An 18,481-nucleotide genomic window follows, 5' to 3' on the forward strand; every position below is an offset into this window, starting at 1 on the left:
TTCCCTCTGTAATAAGTTGTCAGTGAGGAACTGGCATAACTCTTTCGGTTTTCAATTTCAAGAAAAAAAAAAATCATGTTATGAAAAATATCAACTCAACAAGACCATTAAAAACACATGATATTTAAAAGTCTTTGGAAATATAGCCTTTTAGCCTACCATGGCCTGTCGGTTGAGACACAAATGAGATTTCAGGGAACTATATGCAGATTTTCAGGTGATGTACCTATATACATTTTTCTAGGGAGGGGATCCATAACTTATATTCATGTGTTAAAATGAGTTATAGATTCAGAAAATATTAAGAACTGTGATAATGAGTGAAATGTATATATACATATACACACACACACACTATATATATATATACACACACATATACACATAGATATTACATAATGGGTGCATGCATGCAATAATATCATGTGTGAGTGTCTGACTCTTTGAGACCCAACAGACTGTAGCCTGCCAGGCTCCTTGTCCATGGGATTCTCCAGGCAAGAATACTTGAGTGGGTGGCCATGCCCTTCTCCAGGGCATCTTCCCAATCGAGGGATCAAACCCGAGTCTCTTACGTCTCCTGCATTGGCAGACAGGTTCTTTACCACTAGCGCCACCTGGGAAGCCCAGTATGTATACATATACATATATATATAAACAAAAACTGTACACGCAGACACATTTAGTCAACAAGAATAACCAAGAAGCTAGGCCAGGAATTATGTGGCTTTGAGAACGCCCTGTGCGTGACTGTGTACAATCCAGAATTACTATAAATGAGATAAAATGGAAGAGGGCTTCCTCTCCCTCCTTTTGTTGGCTGTACTTTTTTCGTTCTAATAAATAAGAAGATCATTGCATAAGGCCCAGCCTGTGCTTCTGCCCTGAGATAAAGAGAGTCAGGGCAGCTGGAGTGAAGGCCGGGTCAGAGGACTCTCTCCCATTGTCCTCTGTCTGGGTCAGACTCACTGGCCGAACTGCCAACCTAAGTTCAACACGAAGACCATAAAGGCGTTTCCACCTGGCATCTCTCTCATCAGACTGGAAGCAGTCCAGGTGTCTGTGGTGAACTAAGAGGGTGCCTAAGAGCATGTGAGAGATACAGTTGAGAATTATTTTCTCTGTCCCTCCACCCTCCAATCCTCCAACAGATGGGTTCAGCAGTTTTTCAAAATAAACATTAAATCAGATATGATATTGCATATTACAATTATAAAAGGGATTGCTTTCAGTTCAATTCAAAATCTAGAATATGATACCAATGAACTTATTTACAAAGCAGAAACAGACTCACAGACATAGAAAACAAGCTTATGGTTACCAAAGGGGAAAGCGAGGGTAAATTAGGAGTTCAGGGTCATCTGATAACAAACCACTATGTATAAAATAGATAAGCAACAAGGATGTATTGTATAGCACAGGGAACTATATTCAGTATCTTGTAATAAAACATATAAAATTTTTAATTTCTTTTGATAGAGTCCAATGTCATATTAACTATTAACAGAGCAACCCAATGAATAAAATAATTGTTCCACGCAGCATCATATTTATTGCATTCCCTACTTGTCTTGCAGAGGTTTATAATCATTTTTCTTAGTCATTTATCATAAGCACTTAGAAGAGGCCAGCATTTTTAAACACTTTTTATTCTTAATGACTCTGAACTGTAAATATGAAGTTGACAGAGCCAGAAGACATGTTCCTCCCACATGGTCCTATGACCACTACTCTAACAAGCAATTGCAAGGATTATATGTAACCCCATAATTTTTGCAGCATGAAAGGTGTTTGGGGCAAGTAGAGTGAAAATTGTAAAAAGGAGGTTCAAATTTGATTTTCTGTTTCCTAAACTTTCTGCTGTTCACCATGAGGTAGCTGTTGTGGGCACCTCTATGGCCCTTATCTGAATGAACCCAGGCCTGCCCCATGGACAGCAGTTCAATGTCCATCCAGGCTCCTTGCCCTCAGAGCAGTATCTTTGGCAGATGCAGATCAAACAAGAGAAAGACATCTTCCAGCAGGCAGTAAACATGGCAGTGCTATAGTTTCTTCAAGGGCCAAGGTCTTGTTCAGGACTCAAGGAGTTTCTGTTCCCCTGAGACCTCCTGAGCTGGGGCTCTGGCAGCGTCACCAAGGAGACCACTGGGCTTGTTAGGGAGGAACTCAGTGACTTCATTATCTTCTGGAGTCTTGCTTCCCGGTTTCGTGAGCAATTAAAAATGAAAACACAGACTGTGTTTCTGTTGTTGTTTTTCTTCCTGCCTCCACTGGTTGAAAAGGTATAATTAAGTCTGAGTCTTGTTGTACACCAGACTCAGTTTATCAACACCAGTCTAAGTATTTTAATCAAAGAAAGTGTCCAGTAAATAGGAGAAAAAAACGACAGCAGTTTAAAGCCGATTTGTATGATAGCAAATCTGCTCTGCCAGATTCTCTTTGACAAATAGACTCTTGATTTAATTTGAAAACCTGTGTTGGTGGTTTATTAAATGCCAGATGTGTTGTTATTCTGGAACAAAGGGATTGTTTTGTTCTTAGGGTGGATAATGCTTGATTATTCAGATAAAAGGGGAAATAAAGGTTTTGTAGTTGGGGTTTGAAGGGTTTTATTTTGTTCAGAATAAATTCGGATAGGTTTTGTTGCCACAAAGGTGGATGTTTACTCTTTCAACTTTACGATGAAGATTATTCTTAAGACTACAAGTATGAAAAGTTTGTGATACCAGACCACATTGTCATTGGGATGATGTGAAATTGTTGAGCTGATGTTTCTGGAGGTAGACAGACGATGTACCTACTGTGGGATCCCAAAACGGGATTGGGATTTCAATGGGTATTAAAGTGGTATCATCTCATCCTATGTTCAGGTCTCCATGAGCATTTCTAATGATTTTCTTCTTTTTTCAACCCATCTTTTGCTGATACTGGTCTTGAAAGTCAGTGAGCCTATAAGAGCAGAACCACCGCCTGTCTGTTAAGAAAGACAAAGATACCTCCCTATGAAACACCAGTACCTCCCAGCCTGCTCACCCCCGATCCTCCCCAAGTGCAAGGCACCAAAATCTTTCATCCTCTCGTCTACACAGCCTTGCCTGGCTCCAACCCTTCCTCCACTGTGCAGCCAGAATGAATTCCTGAAACTCAACTGTGACAGTTAAATGCCTGCTTAAAATCCCACTGCCCTCAGGATTAAGTCCAAATATCTTAACCCAGTTTACAAGCCTCATTACGATCTGACCCTTACCACACTTTCCAACTCCACTTCCCACCATGCCTCTCCCAGGCTGTCTGCATCACCCAGTCTGAACTACTCTCAGAATCCAGGCAATGGCAATACAGAAGATGAATAAAACAAATAAACATGCCTGCTTTCTACTAGGGGAATCAGAAAAAATAAGCAAAATACATGGTATGTTAGAATGTGATCATTTCTAATGATTAAAAAATAGAAAGACTTCCCTGGTAGTCCAGTGGTTAAGACTCCAGGCTCCCAATGCAGTGGGAGTGGATTCAGTCCCTGGTTGGGTTCAGTTCACATGCTGCATGGTCAAAAAAAAATTTTTTAATAAAAAAATAAAACAGGGAAGGAAGATCTAAAGTGTCCCCCTTACTCCAGGTCTTCACACACGTGCTTCTCTTGGCTGTTTTAATGACATGCACTCCCTCTGTATTGCCTGCATTCCCTGACTCCTCTCTAACTCACTCACCTTTTTGATCTCAACTCTGACATATCTTCCTCCCGAAAGCCTTCTCTTTCTTTAAACATCCATCTTCCATGCCCCTCCTATATGATTTCACAGTCCTCTCTCACTTCCTCTGTCATGATGTTTATCTCTGGAAGCAGCCATTCCCTGATTCGACGTCCATATCCCCCACAGTCTGAAAGTTTCTAGGCACCTACCTTTTCCACTGCTGTATGCTCAGCACTTGGCACAGTCCTCATGCTCAGTGAATATTTGTTGGGTGGTAGGAAGTTATTACTACTGAGCGACTCCACTTTTCACTTTCATGCACTGGAGAAGGAAATGGCAACCCACTCCAGTGTTCTTGCCTGGAGAATCCTAGGGACGGGACCCTTGTTGGGCTGCCGTCTATGGGGTCGCACAGAGTCGGACACGACTGACGTGACTTAGCAGCAGCAGCAGCAGCAGGAGGTTTGCTGAAAGAGTAAGTGGATGGATACACAGACTGGACCCATGCAGCAAGAAAGGCAGAACCTGAGTAGCCTTAAGAAATCAGGAATACAGACAGTAGTGAGTACACGCAGGGACCCAGAGGGAAAATCTGACAGTCAGCAGCACACAGACCAGAAGGCATCTACCTACACTGTCCGCTTAGGAGTCACTTGTGCTGATTACCTGCTGTGGGATTACCTACTATGGGATTACCTACTGTGGGATTACCTGCTGTGGGATTACCTACTGTGGGATTACCTGCTGCATTCTTGCTTCCCTACATCAAGTGTACCATGAAGACCGAGAAGCATTATGAAAAATTCTTTATGATGATACATTCATATTTGTTTATCTTGCAGTTGACAAATGCTCCCTCTTATAGATGCTTCCTAGGTGGTGCTAGTGGTAAAGAACCCGCAGGTAGAAGCGGGTTTGATCCCTGGGTTGGGAAGATCTCCTGGAGGAGGGCATGGCTACCCACTCCAGCATCCTTGCCTGGAGGATCCCATGGACAGAGGAGCCTGGCAGGCTGCAATCCATAGGGTAACACAGAGACACAACTAAAGCAAGTGAGCACGCACTCACCCACTCTATGTTCTTCCTGGAGTCATTTACCCGATCCTGGTCATCTGTGAATAAATAGTGGGAGAACCATTGCTATAGTAACTTTTAAATCTCTTTGGCTTTTACCTAAGTCTAAGGATTTCACAACAGAAAATTCCAAGTCTGGCTTTTATCAGACCAAAAAAATTAACAGGACTGTGTCACTTTTACAGTTACTTAAACTTTTGCAGCTAGGGAACTTTAGGGGTTTGGAAGTTAATTACTCTGTATCCATTCAACAAATATTTACTTATTTAAATGGCACTGTGCCACATACTGGGGCACAAAGATGAATAAGATACACTCCTCGTTCTCAATGGCAATCATGTATGGCAGCAGCTTCAAACCAGGCTTGTGTGCCCCTGGGGATACACGAAGACTTTCCAAACGGTGCACAGGCATGAATAGTGCTCACAGAACTCATTTTCAGCTCCTTAAACTGGCCTGCCTGGAATACGCTCACAGGACAGTCCAACCAGTTCCGCTTTCCACTCCTCTTTCATAGTTGCCCTGTTTCCACTGTTCAAAACAAAGACATTTCTCTTATCCATTCTGCATATTGCATCTTGCTCCGGTTTTGCTGATATTGTATATTGCCCTCATGTGAAAAAAATACCAAAGAAACAACCAAAAATATTAAAGGAAATCTCCCATAACTGAGGGACTATAATGTTCCCAGCTATCTCATGAATAGAGGCATTGTCAAAAATTTTTATTCTCAAGCATAATTTTTCCACATTTGAAATATATGTATTTTGATCAGTTAGTTACTAATAATAATTGCATTGTAAACTCCAGCTGGAAAAACATTTACTACTTAGAGCCTGATGTTAAGAAAATTTGTTAAATTAAAACGTCAGTTTATAAACTTAATTTTTATGCAGAGAGATATGATAGGGTGATGATCAAAGAATTTCACACGTGAAAATATATTACATTAAAATAAAATTCTGTGGGGAAATAGGATAATAATTAAGTTCTAGAGGGAAAAGAATTAATTTCTTATTTTTGACTTAATAAATTATTCATGTGTTTTCTTAAATAGGTGATAAATGGGCAATAAATGCCATTGGTATTTAGATTCCCTTGCATACATTTGGGACTTCCCTGGTGGCTCAGATGGTAAACAAGATGCCTGCAATGCAGGAGACCCTAGTTTGATCCCTGGGTCAGGAAGATCCCCTAGATAAGGAAATGGCAACCCACTCCAGTATTCTTGCTTGGGAAATCCCATGGACAGAAGACTCTAGCAAGCTACAGTCCATGAGGTCACAAAGAGTTGGACATGACTAAGTGCTACATTTAATACATAAAAGAATGATATAATGGTTTCATATTAAAATATCAATATCCACAAATAGGCAGGACATTACATATTTTGTTACCATAGAAATTTGTGATTTTAAATATCAATTTAAAAAAATATAAGGAGAGTATATTTTTCAAAACTCAAATTTTAAGTGTAAACGAACAAGAACGTGTGAAAATTACTCATATGCAGGAGCAAGACTAGGCTTCCCCAGTGGTTCAGCGGTAAAGGATCTGCCTGCAATACAGGAGCCACAGGAGCAGCAGATTCAATCCCTGGGTGGGGAAGATGCCCTGGAGGAGGGCAGGGCAACCCACTCCAGTATTCTTGCCTGCAGAATCCCATGACAGAGTAGCCTACAGTAGACTGTGCTACAGTAGGCTGGAGCGGGCTACAGTTCATAGAGTTGCAAAGACTCGGGCATGATAAGGCAACTTAGCACATACACACACAGGAACAAGGCCCATGAGCAAAGTTGTTACAAGGTGTTTTGGATATTCCAATAGAAGCTTGGGTTGGGAATGAGGAGCTGGAAGAGGGACCTGTCAGTTCTGTTTGGAGAACCAGGGAAGTCTCTCCTAGTAGATGGCAACAATTGGTCTCAGAAATAAGAAGTCTCTGTGTGTCTGTGTGTTTTGGTGTGTGTCTGTGTATGTGGACATGTGCATACACACATGCATTTCTGACTTTACTAAGGTAATTTTGCTCACTCTTTTTTAGAATTATAAAATCCTTTATTAAAATTCTTATGCAAATACCCGGCATTATTCTAGATCAAGATATTGAGAAAACCTTTTTATCAACTCTTTGGGGATGATGTGGATGATAATAAAGTAATTTTAAATAATGAGGTATGTTAGTGACTTCTTAAACAAGGGTAGATGTTTATTTCTATCCTTCATAAAAGAGGTTTGGAGGTTGACAGTCCAGGGCAGTCATGGTGACATCACAAAATTAAGAAGGAGGGACCCAACATCCTTTTAGTCTTCAATCTTCTATCACTAGGGTGTGACATTTGTCCTCATTGCCCAAGATAGCTGCTGGAGCTCTAGCCATTCTTGCCACATTCCAAACAGTGAGAAAAAAGAAAGGGATAAAGCAAAAGAAGCCTCTCCCATTTGAAACTGTTCCCTTTAAAACGACTTTCTTGAATATCCCACACAGTATTTCTGTTTATATTTAATGGGTCAGAATTTAGCCAAATGAACCCACCTAATTGTAAAGAAGTTGGAAAATGTTGTCTTTATTCTGGACAACCATGAGACTCCTCTTAACCTGCTCCACTTGCAGCTTTCCCATCTCAGGTAATGGCAACACCATCCTTCAATCAACCACTCTCCCCTCTTCCACCTTCCTTGTTCAAGCCTCTATCAACTTTTGCCTGGATAACTGCTCTCTCCCTCCCACACACACCTCTTTCTATTCTTATCCCCTACCAGAGTCTATTGTCAACATAGCAACCAAAGTGATCTTACTTAAAGTTAAGTCATATAATTTCATTCCTCCCAAACTCCTGCACTGGATCCATGTTTCTCTCAGAGTGAAAATCAGAATCCTTACAATGGCCAAAAGGCCGCATGTGACCAGGTCTCTCATTACCTGTCTAACCCTTAGGCCTGATATGTCCCCTCCCTGACTGCGCATGGACCTCATGGCTGTGTGCTCCCTCTCTGGGGCCTTTCCTTTAATTGTTTTCTCCAGAACAGTTTCTTCATCAGCATGGCTAGCTCTGTCCTGCCTTCAAGTCTTCGCTGTAATCTCATCTCTCACCACTTTCCCTTCCCCACCCCACCCCCAAGACTCAAATTCCCACTATTCTGCTCTACTTTTCCCTCTTTCCATAATTTGCTATCTTCTGGATGCCATACTTTTCCCCAAACATTTATTATGCTTATTGTTTATTATCTATCTCTCCCCATCCCTGCTACCTCTAGTTCTTTATCTCTTCTCTTCACTGGTGTATTCTAAACACATATTACAGTGCTAGGAACATAATGAGTTTTCAGTATACTTGTGCAATGAAATCAAGTAATTTGTTCAGTTATTTATTTAACAAATTAATAGAAAGTACTTTCTTGGTGCAAGGCATAGAGTTGAGTGGATATGGCAAGAATGAGAGGCTTCCTGCTGACATTGTGGTTTGTAATCTAGTAAGAACAGGAAGTACATCCACAGCTGTCACACACATCAATGGCACTTCGCCTAGCTGGCCTCTGGACTTGAGGAATGCTGAGAGAAAGAGCCATAAGACTCAGAGGACAGCCAAGTTCTTCTCTAGCTGGATGATTCCAGGTGGCTTTGTGGATCAAGTATTTGAGTTGAACTTTGGAAGACAGGTTTGATCAAGAAACACAGTTGAGGAAAATAAACCAGCTTGAAAGGCATGAAAGTGGGAAAAGGAAAGGACATTTTCATATAGTAATAATTTAATAATTTTGTCAATAATAAGTTATAGTTTTATTACTATGGTATAATTTATTTGAACGATAAGACCTCTGTAGGAAGAAGAGATAATGGTATTCATTACCTCAAACACATAGGAACAAAATGATAGTTGGGACAATTTTTAGAAAGCACTGAATGCCAAGCTAAGGAGTTAAGCCTAACTTATCCAATAGGAAACCATTGTAGGGTTTGGAGCAGAGCAAGGGAGAAGGCACAATCGTACTGTGCTAGCTCTCTCCTGCTAGAGGAGAGCAGGAGAGAAGTTAGGTGAGCTCTTTGAAGGCAGCAATATTGTCTTATTCATTCTTGGACCCCCAGTGCCCACCATAGCACCTGGCATATGAGTAGCTGCTCAAAAATTATTAGTCTATATTTCAACCAATGATTAGGGAGATGGTAGAAACTTTTGTCAAATAACTCACATTGTGGAAGTTGTGGGGAAGATGGATAGAAGAAAGGAGAATTAAGGAAAATGAAGCACTAAAATAGGGTCACTTTGGTGAAAGGAAGGGATGGGTATAAGTGATGCCTTGATGAAAGAATCACCAGGACTCAGAGACTGTTCAGATGTGAGGGCTGAGAGTGGCTGAATGATGAATTCTCTCCCAAGACTATCTAAATCTATTCAACTTATATTCAAACTATAGGATTTTTTGAAATGACACCAATTTTGGGGTACGTTGCAAGAATTCCAGTGTGGATTTAGAAACTAACATCTAAGTAAAACAATCACCCATAGATCTTTTTAACATTTTTCAGGAGAGGACCATGCCACGCAGCATGTGGGATCTTAATTCCCTAACCACTGGAAGCACAGAGTCTCAGCCACTGGACTGCCAGGGAAGTCCCCAACCATACTCTTTGAAAACAGCAACTATAGATGATTGGGGGGAAAATTAAGTATAACAGCAGGCACTCCTCAGTTTATAAATGTCAAGCCTCTGAATACTTGGTTGTGGCCAAGCAGAGATAACTCTGGTGAGGCAGGAAGTGGGGGTATGCAAAGTGTAGGTCTTGATGCCTGGCACACCTGGGTTTAAGGTCTTTCTCAGCTACTGACTAATTGTATAGCCTCTCAGAGAAACCTGGGGTTTTATTCAGTTCAGTTCAGTCGCTCAGTCATGTCCAACTCTTTGCAACCCCATGCACCACAGCACGCCAGGACTCCCTGTGCATCACCAACTCTCAGAGTCCACCCAAACCCATGTCCATCGAGTCGGTGATGCCATCCAACCATCTCATCCTCTGTCGGCCCCTTCTCCTCCTGCCTTCAATCTTTCCCAGGATCACGGTCTTTTCAAGTGAGTCAGCTCTTTGCATCAGATGGCCGAAGTATTGGAGTTTCAGCTTCAGCATCAGTCCTTCCAGTGAACACCCAGGACTGATCTCCGTTAGGATGGACTGGTTGGATCTCCTTGCAGTCCAAGGGACTCTCAAGAGTCTCCTCCAACACCACAGTTCAAAAGCATCAATTCTTCGGCACACAGCTTTCTTTAGAGTCCAACTCTCACATCTGTACATGACCACTGGAGAAACCATAGTCTTGACTAGATGGACCTTTGGAGGCAAAGTAATGTCTCTGCTTTTTAATATGCTGTCTAGGCTGGGTTTTATTATCTGTGGGTTAATGATTAAAATGGTAGACAGTTGTGTGAGAATTCAGTGAGATCATGTAAAGTGCCAGGCACACAGTAGGTGTAATTCACGAATGTTAATGCCCCCTCCCTATATAGCCCTTCTTGGCTTCTTCTCTGGAATCCACTGGAGTACCCTCACCTCCTACACAGTTCTGGCCAGAACATGCTTTTATTTATAATGACAGCTCCCTGAAAGATTGTGTTTGTAATGTGTACACTATTTTCTTTTCTTCTGTGCCAGCTTCCAAGCCCCCTACATTTCTTCCCATTTTCCTGGTGCTCATCTCCAAATATGGTTTCACCAAAAGATCTCCCAAGCATCCTTTTCTTCTGTCTTCAGGAAGATTATTAATGAAGATATTAAGTCAGGCTGACATAAATAACAATGCCTAAGGCAATTCCCCAGATGCTTTTGTTCCACTCAACAGGGATATGGCGTCATTTATCATTAGGTCTTGTTACAGTTTTCCGGGCCTCTTGAAAAACACACGTGAGGGCACTCATGTCACATCTACTTGAATTAGTCTTGAAGGGACTGTTCACAAGTGATGAATTAAATGTCACGTCAGGGATAGGACATCTGTTACATCACACTAACCTATCACTCTCTGCTCTCGTAAATCTTTACCATCAAAACAAATTAGTCTAGCATGATATTTCTCATAAACATTGGCATTTGTTGTGTCTGGCTCATGCCCAAAGGGAGATAATAGACCAGTTGATAAAAGTAACAAAATCTCGTCACAGGTTCAGAGCTGGTCAAGTGGTGAGTAACGAATAATGACTCCCTGGCAAGGAGAGAAATGAATAGCAATAGAGCTGCCTATACAGAGGGTCAGAATAAGACTCCACCCCATCAATTCAGTCTGCAAAGTCCTGGAGAGAAATCATGATCTGGATTTAGAACAAAGAATGGTTGCAGTTTTCTTGAACTTGTTTTTGCCTAATGGACCCTGGATTGTGTCACTCATAGGAGATTCTTTTTTCTCGTTTGCTGAAAAAGTTGAGCATTGCATGGATGATACAGATATAGTAGCAAGAAGGGTCAGGGTACGAAATGATGGGGATGCTTTTCAGTCTCTGACCAGCCTCCTTTACTCTCCACTACTATTTTCCTTGCTGCTTTTCCCTCATTTTTTTTTTAAATTGTGGCAAAATACACATAATATAAAATTTACCATCTTGACCATTTTTTAGTGTATGGCAGTATTAAGTTCAGGGTTTCCCTGGTGGCTCAGACGGTAAAGAGTCTGCCTGCAATGCAGGAGACCTGGGTTTGATCCCTGGGTCGGGAAGATCCCCTGGAGGAGGAAATGGCAACCCACTCCAGTGTTCTTGCCCGAAAAATCCCATGGACAGAGGAGCCTTGCAGGCTACAGTCCATGAGATTGCAAAGAGTTGGACACAGCTGAGTGACTTCACTTTCACTTTCAGTATTAAGTTTGGTAGTATGAAGACATTTGCATTGTGCTGTCATCACCACAATCACTCTCTAGAATTCTTTTCATGTTGCAAAACTGAAACTCTGCTCCCACTAAATAATAACTCCCTAGTCCCTCAGGCCCCCTGGAACTGCCATTCTTTCTGTCCCCAGGCATTTGATGACTCGTATCTCATGTAAGCCGAGTCACACAATTGCCCCCCACTTCTTAAGATATTTTTTGTGTGTGGTTCATTTTTAAAGTCTTTATTGAATGTGTTACAATTATGTTTCTGTTTATGTTTTGGTTTTTGGTCACAAGGCATGTGGGGCCTTAGCTCCCCAACCAGAGATGGAATCTGCACCCCCACATTGGAAGTCAAATTCTTAACCGCTGGACCAACAGGGAAGTCCCTTTACTCCCCCCGACTTTTTTTTAAATGAAATATAATTGATGAACAATATTGTATGTCACAGGTGTATAACATACTGATTCATAATTTAAGGTTATATTCCATTTATAGTTATTACAAAATATTGGCTCTATTCCCTGCATTGTACAAGCTATCTTTGTAGCTTATTTTATACATAATAGTTTGTACCTCTTAATCCCTTTCCCCTATGTTGCCCCCTCCCCTTTCCTCTTCTCACTGGTAGTTCAGTTCAGTTCAGTCCCTTAGTCGTGTCCAATTCTTTGCAACCCCATGGACTGCAGCAGGCCAGGCCTCTCCGTCTATCACCAGCTCCTGGAGTTTACTCAAACTCATGTCCATTGAGTCAGTGATGCTATCCAAACATCTCATCCTCTGTCAGCCCCTTCTCATCTCTCCTTCAATCTTTCCCAGCATCAGGGTCTTTTCCAATGAGTCAGTTCTTTGTATCAGGTGGCCAAAGTATTGGAGTTTCAGCTTCAACATTAGTCCTTCCAATGAATCTTCAGGACTGATTTTCTTTAGGATGGATTGGTTGGATCTCCTTGCAGTCCAAGGGACTCTCAAGAGTCTTCTCCAACACCACAGTTCAAAAGCATCAATTCTTCAGCGCTCAACTTTCTTTATCATCCAACTCTCACATCCATACATGACTACTGGAAAAAGCATAGCTTTGATGAGATGGACCTTTGTTGACAAAGTAATGTCTCTGCTTTTTAATATGCTATCTAGGTTGGTCATAACTTTCCTTCCAAGGGACAAGTGTCTTTTAATTTCATGACTGCAGTCACCATCAGCAGTGGTTTTGGAGCCCCCCAAAATAAAGTCTGACACTGTTTCCACTGTTTCCTCATCTTTTTCCCATGAAGTGATGGGACCAGATTCCATGATCTTAGTTTTCTGAATGTTAAGTTTTAAGCCAACTTTTTCAATCTCCTCTTTCACTTTCATCAAGAGGCTCTTCAGGTCTTCTTCACTTTCTGCCATAAGGGTGGTGTCATCTGCGTATCTGAGGTTATTGATATTTCTCCCAGCAATCTTGATTCCAGCTTGTGCTTCCTCCAGCCCAACATTTCTCATGATGTACTCTGCATATAAGTTAAATAAGCAGGGTGACAATGTACAACCTTGATGTACTCCTTTTCCTATTTGGAACCAGTCTGTTGGTCCATGTCCAGTTCTAACTGTTGCTTCCTGACCTGCATACAGATTTCTCAAGAGGCAGGTCAGGTGGTCTGGTATTCCCATCTCTTTCAGAATTTTCCACCATTTATTGTGATCCACACAGTCAAAGGCTTTGGCATAGTCAGTAAAGCAGAAATAGATGTTTTTCTGGAACTCTCTTGCTTTTTCAATGATGTTGGCATCATGTTTTGATGATTTTTTTCCAGCAGATGTTGGCAATTTCATCTCTGGTTCCTCTGCCTTTTCTAAAACCTGCTTGAACATCTGGAAGTTCATGGTTCACGTATTGCTGAAGCCTGGCTTAGAGAATTTTAAGCATCACTTTACTAGCATGTGAGATGAGTGCAATTGTACGGTAGTTTGAGCATTCTTTGGGATTAGAATGAAAACTGACCTTTTCTAGTCCTGTGGCCACTGCTGAGATTTCCAAATTTGCTGGTATAGCGTGCAGCACTTTCACAGCATCATCTTTCAGGATTTGAAATGGCTCAACTGGAATTCCATCACCTCCACTAACTTTGTTCGTAGTGATGCTTTCTAAGGCCCACTTGACTTCACACTCCAGGATGTCTGGCTCTGGGTGAGTGATCACACCATCATGATTATCTTGGTCGTGAAGATCTTTTTTGTACAGTTCTTCTGTGTATTCTTGCCACCTCTTCTTAATATCTTCTGCTTCTGTTAGGTCCATACCATTTCTGTCCTTTATCGAGCCCATCTTTGCATGAAATGTTCCCTTGGAATCTCTAATTTTCTTGAAGAGATCTCTAGTCTTTCCTATTCTGTTGTTTTCCTCTGTGTCTTTGCATTAATCGCTGAGGAAGGCTTTCTTATCTCTCCTTGCTATTCCTTGGAACTCTACATTCAGATGCTTTTATCTTTCCTTTTCTCCTTTGCTTTTCGCTTCTCTTCTTTTCACAGCTATTTGTAAGGCCTCCTCAAACAGTCATTTTGCTTTTTTTCATTTCTTTTCCCTGGGGATGGTCTTGATCCCTGCCACCTGTACAATGTCACGAACCTCTGTCTGTAGTTCATCAGGCATTCTATCTATCAGATCTAGTCCCTTAAATCTATTTGTCACTTCTACTGTATAATTGTAAGGGATTTGATTGAGGTCGTACCTGAATGGTCTAGTGGTTTTCCCTACTTTCTTCAATTTAAGTCTGAATTTGGCAATAAGGAGTTCATGATCTGAGCCACAGTCAGCTCCTGGTCTTGTTTTTGCTGACTTCTCCATCTTATACAGCTTCTCCATCTTTGGCTGCAAATATTATAATCAATCTGATCTTGGTGTTGACCATGTGTTGATGGTAACCTCTAGGTTATTCTCATTGGTAACCAGTAGATTATTCCCTATGAGTCTGTTTCTTTTTTTATTCATTAGTTTGTTATTTTTTTATATTCCACATATGAGTGATATTTTACAGTATCTGTCTTTGTCTCATTTGACTTAGGATGGTGGTGGTGGTGGTTTAGTTGCTAGATTGTGTCCAACTCTTGTGACCCCATAGACTGTAGTCCATCAGATTTCTCTGTCCATGCAAGAATACTGGAGTGGATTGCCATTTCCTTTTCCAGGGGCTCTTCCAGAGCCAGGGATCAAACCCCAAGTCTCCTGTGTTGCAGGTGAATTTTTTACTTCTGAGCCACCACAGGAGTCCTTCACTTAGGATAATGCCTTCCAAATCCACCCATCTTGTCGCAAGTGGTACAACTTCATTCTTTTTTAAGGCTGAGTAATATTCCATTATACCACATCTTCTTAATCCATTTATCTGTTGATGAACATTTAGGTTGCTTCTGTACTTTGGCAACTGAACTTCACTTTTAATAAATGTTATCTTCCTGTATATTTTTGTAAGTTTAAAAATGTAAACTTGAAAGAAAATGGAGAATGAATTGACTCTTAATCTTAGTCAAAAGGCCAAGAAGTGATGAATAAATAAACAAATAAGAAAATAAAGGAAAAAGATTTCCTGGAGAACTCGAAGAGTTTTATTCTCTGTGGATGAAATCAGTGGTAAGGCCATACTGTTTGCTAATTTAGAATAGAACACAATAGGTTGTTATAAATAGTCATTATTTAAATGATTAGCAAATGTTCAGACAAGCAGCATATTTAAGGTCAACAGAGAGACTGAACATAATAGAGGTTCTCACAAAGGAAGAAATATCAAGATAGTTGAAGAAGAAAACAACTGTAGATTCAAACCCAGACTTAATAGGCTGAGTGCCTTTATACTGATCACAAAGATTATTGACAGTAGTTCTTAGACTTTAGTATCCACAATAATTAAACACCACAAATCTATTGGCTGGGATTCAGGAGTTTGCATATGTCACCAGCTGCCCAACAGGTTCTTCCCAGTTTTGATAATGGGCAGGGCACAGATCATAGCTGCGGCTGTGAGGCCAGCCTGTTTGGTTGAGTAGTATGATTTTGGATTATATTATGCACATAGCCCTAGGGTATCCATTACTACCTATTTTCACTGCCTCTCTTTCTTTCTTCTACAATGAGTATTACCTGAAGGAGTTTTCAAAAATAGGGGCAGAGGCAGGACTGCGGCTGCTGGAAATAGACCCTCATTGAGCCCTCCACTGGAGGGGCAGCAGGGTCTTGCCACTCCTCCATGATTATTATAGCCTTGAGAATAGACCTGCAGTTGTTTTATTTTGTGTTTCATTTCTGCTCTGCCTCTGTGTCCTTAGGTATGAACTGGCCGGAGGGAAAATATTGGCCTCCACAGAGCTGTGTTCAGCAAGACAGATCAGTATCTGGCTTCTCCCCCGTTTATAGTTTTAATTTTCTTTCTTTCTAGAATATGTCTGTGCTGGAGAATCACCACTGGCGATCTACAATTGGCATGCTTCGAGAATCAAGGCTTCTGGCTCACTTGCCAAAGGAAATGACGTAAGTGACCTAGAGATGAAACATACTGATGTCCACACGTTAGAGATAAGCCGTGTGCTCTCAGGCTTGAGACCCCCAGGGTGAATGGCAGGGAGCCAGTCAGCAGTGCTTCCGGCCCACACTCCCTTAGTTGCCTATCGGAGGAGATGTGGTGTCAGTTACATCAACCCAGAAACCAGAGTCCCTCTGTGAGCTCTGAAAGGGCCTGGAGAGTGTAGGACCTAATGTCAGGAAAAGAGATAATAAACAGTTCTCAGCTTTCACACTCTTCGGCCTCAGTGCTGTGCTTTGCCAAACTCCTGTCTTTTATGTTAGCAAAATTGTCCTCCTGTGTAGATCCAAATAATAAATATTTATCAAGAAGGAACACAGGAGTTCCCAAGTGAGACTGAAGCCTCGTTCAATAAAGGGTGTTTTGTCATTGCCAATCTTAGTAAAAGGAGAAGTCAGAAATTCTGTTCTAAAACATCTTTTGTTAAGTGACTGAATGGGTCCCAGCCATTTTTTTTTCCACCAGAAATTTACCTATGTTTCTTGCATTTTAAACAGAAGTGGAAATACTAGTTTCCTGGTCCACTGTTTGTTAGGCTGGATATTTAGGCCGAGGTCTACTAAATCTAAGACCATGGCCTCATTTCCATCTGGCCTCAGTTTAGCTGCTGCACCATATTGGCCTTAATTTAGCCTCTGCACTGTCTTCCAAGGCCACCACCGATTCCTTTCTGTTTCATTCAAATGCACAGAACCCAAGGTAGCTAGAAGGGAACAAGTAAATAGATTCCTGAACCATCTTCCAGAGGGGCACCAAGGTCAAGGGCCCTGTGGTGTCTCTTGGTTGAGCAGCAGGACGCTCTGGGCACACTGGTTTACCCCTGGCCCTCTGCTCCTATCTTATGCTGTTTCCTAGCACCCAGAGGAATGTGAAATTCATGGAAGGAACTTCAATTCTGAGAACACTTTACCCACTGGAACCAAATAAAATCAATCCTCATGCAGGGAATAAAAACTCATGCCTTTTATGAAAACAATATATTGCAAAGATCGAAAGAATTAAGTGCAAAAAGAACTAGAGTAACAAATCAAGTTTGGAGGAGAAGTGAGGAGGTGAAGGACAAGGAAGCCAAAGAAAGAGAAGAGGAGAAGGGAAGGAAAGAGAAGGAGACAGGAAAGAACAAAATGATTTGTTCTTTTGTCAAACCAGACATGTCCCAGTAATGCCCTAGTAGGTAAAGACTAAAAGAAATTTCACAAAAAAAGAAATAGAAATGACCAATAAACATATGAATATATGTCCGACCTCATTAGTAATCAAGTCAATTCATATTAAAATTACAATGAGTTGCATGATATTGGCAAATTGGCCACAAAAAAAAAAAATGTAAAGGGTAAGACTGTAAAGCAATGAGAAGCTCATCTATTACTGCTTGGAGTGTCAATTTATGCAACTGTTTTGAAAATAATCAGCAATATCTTAGAAACTGAAGATGAACATACTCTGTGATCCAGTAATTTTATTCCTGGACATAGTCCCTAGAGAAACTTTACAAATGTATAATTGGAGGTATGTAATTGTATTTATTGTGTCATTTTTTTCATAGTAGTCAAAAACTAGAAACTATTCAGTTCAGTTCAGTTCAGTTCAGTCGTTCAGTCGTGTCCGACTCTCCGCAACCCCATGAATCACAGCACTCCAGGCCTCCCTGTCCATCACCAACTCCCGGAGTTCACTCAAACTCATGGATCATCAAAAGTAGAACAGAAACATACATTGAAGTACAGTCCTACATTGGGATACAATCTAATCATGAAAATGGATGAACAACAGCTCACACATCAACTTAACTGACCTTCAAAAATAATTAAGCTAAAAAAAGCGAGTCACAAACTGATACTTACCATATAACTTAAAGTGAACAAGCAGTTAAACCATAGTATTCAGGCATGCATGCACAGGTGGTAAAATTATTATCAATAGCAAGGAAACTATTAAAACAAAAGTCAAGATGGTAGTTGCTTCAGGGGTTGAGAGGAAGTGGGGTTGGATGAGAGACACAATGAGGACTTTCTGGGGTACTGGCAGGCAACGATCTTGACCTAGGCAGTGATTGTAAGATGTTTATTTTATAATTTATCCCTTAAACTGTTTGTGTATGTTCTGTGCACTCTATCTAAACATACTTCACTTTTAAAGGTGAATTTTAAAAATATATACGGATTTTCCTCCCATATATGGAAAAGCCCTAATTTGGTTTACTTTTCCAAAACATCCCAATGTCTGCATACCATTTGTTGACCAATATATTGCTTGAACACTGCTTTTTAATGGTACCTTAATCTACTGTGACTCTTTTGTTAAGTT

The 18,481-nt window shown here is 40.9% G+C and overlaps 1 protein-coding gene across 2 annotated transcripts in view; it reads left to right on the forward strand.

The window, feature by feature from the left end:
* Window positions 1-18,481, forward strand: part of PDE7B (phosphodiesterase 7B) — a 357,977-nt gene that overhangs the window by 322,979 nt on the left and 16,517 nt on the right. For both annotated transcript variants that reach the window (XM_055432829.2, XM_055432828.2), the window contains one exon: window positions 16,031-16,122. In XM_055432829.2, coding sequence (XP_055288804.2) covers window positions 16,031-16,122 — 92 coding nt within the window. The remainder of the gene's footprint in view (window positions 1-16,030; window positions 16,123-18,481) is intronic.

The sequence above is a fragment of the Moschus berezovskii genome, chromosome 10 (assembly GCF_049115385.1).
Source record: "Moschus berezovskii isolate FMDL1 chromosome 10, NW_MosBer_1.0, whole genome shotgun sequence".
Taxonomy (NCBI): domain Eukaryota; kingdom Metazoa; phylum Chordata; class Mammalia; order Artiodactyla; family Moschidae; genus Moschus; species Moschus berezovskii.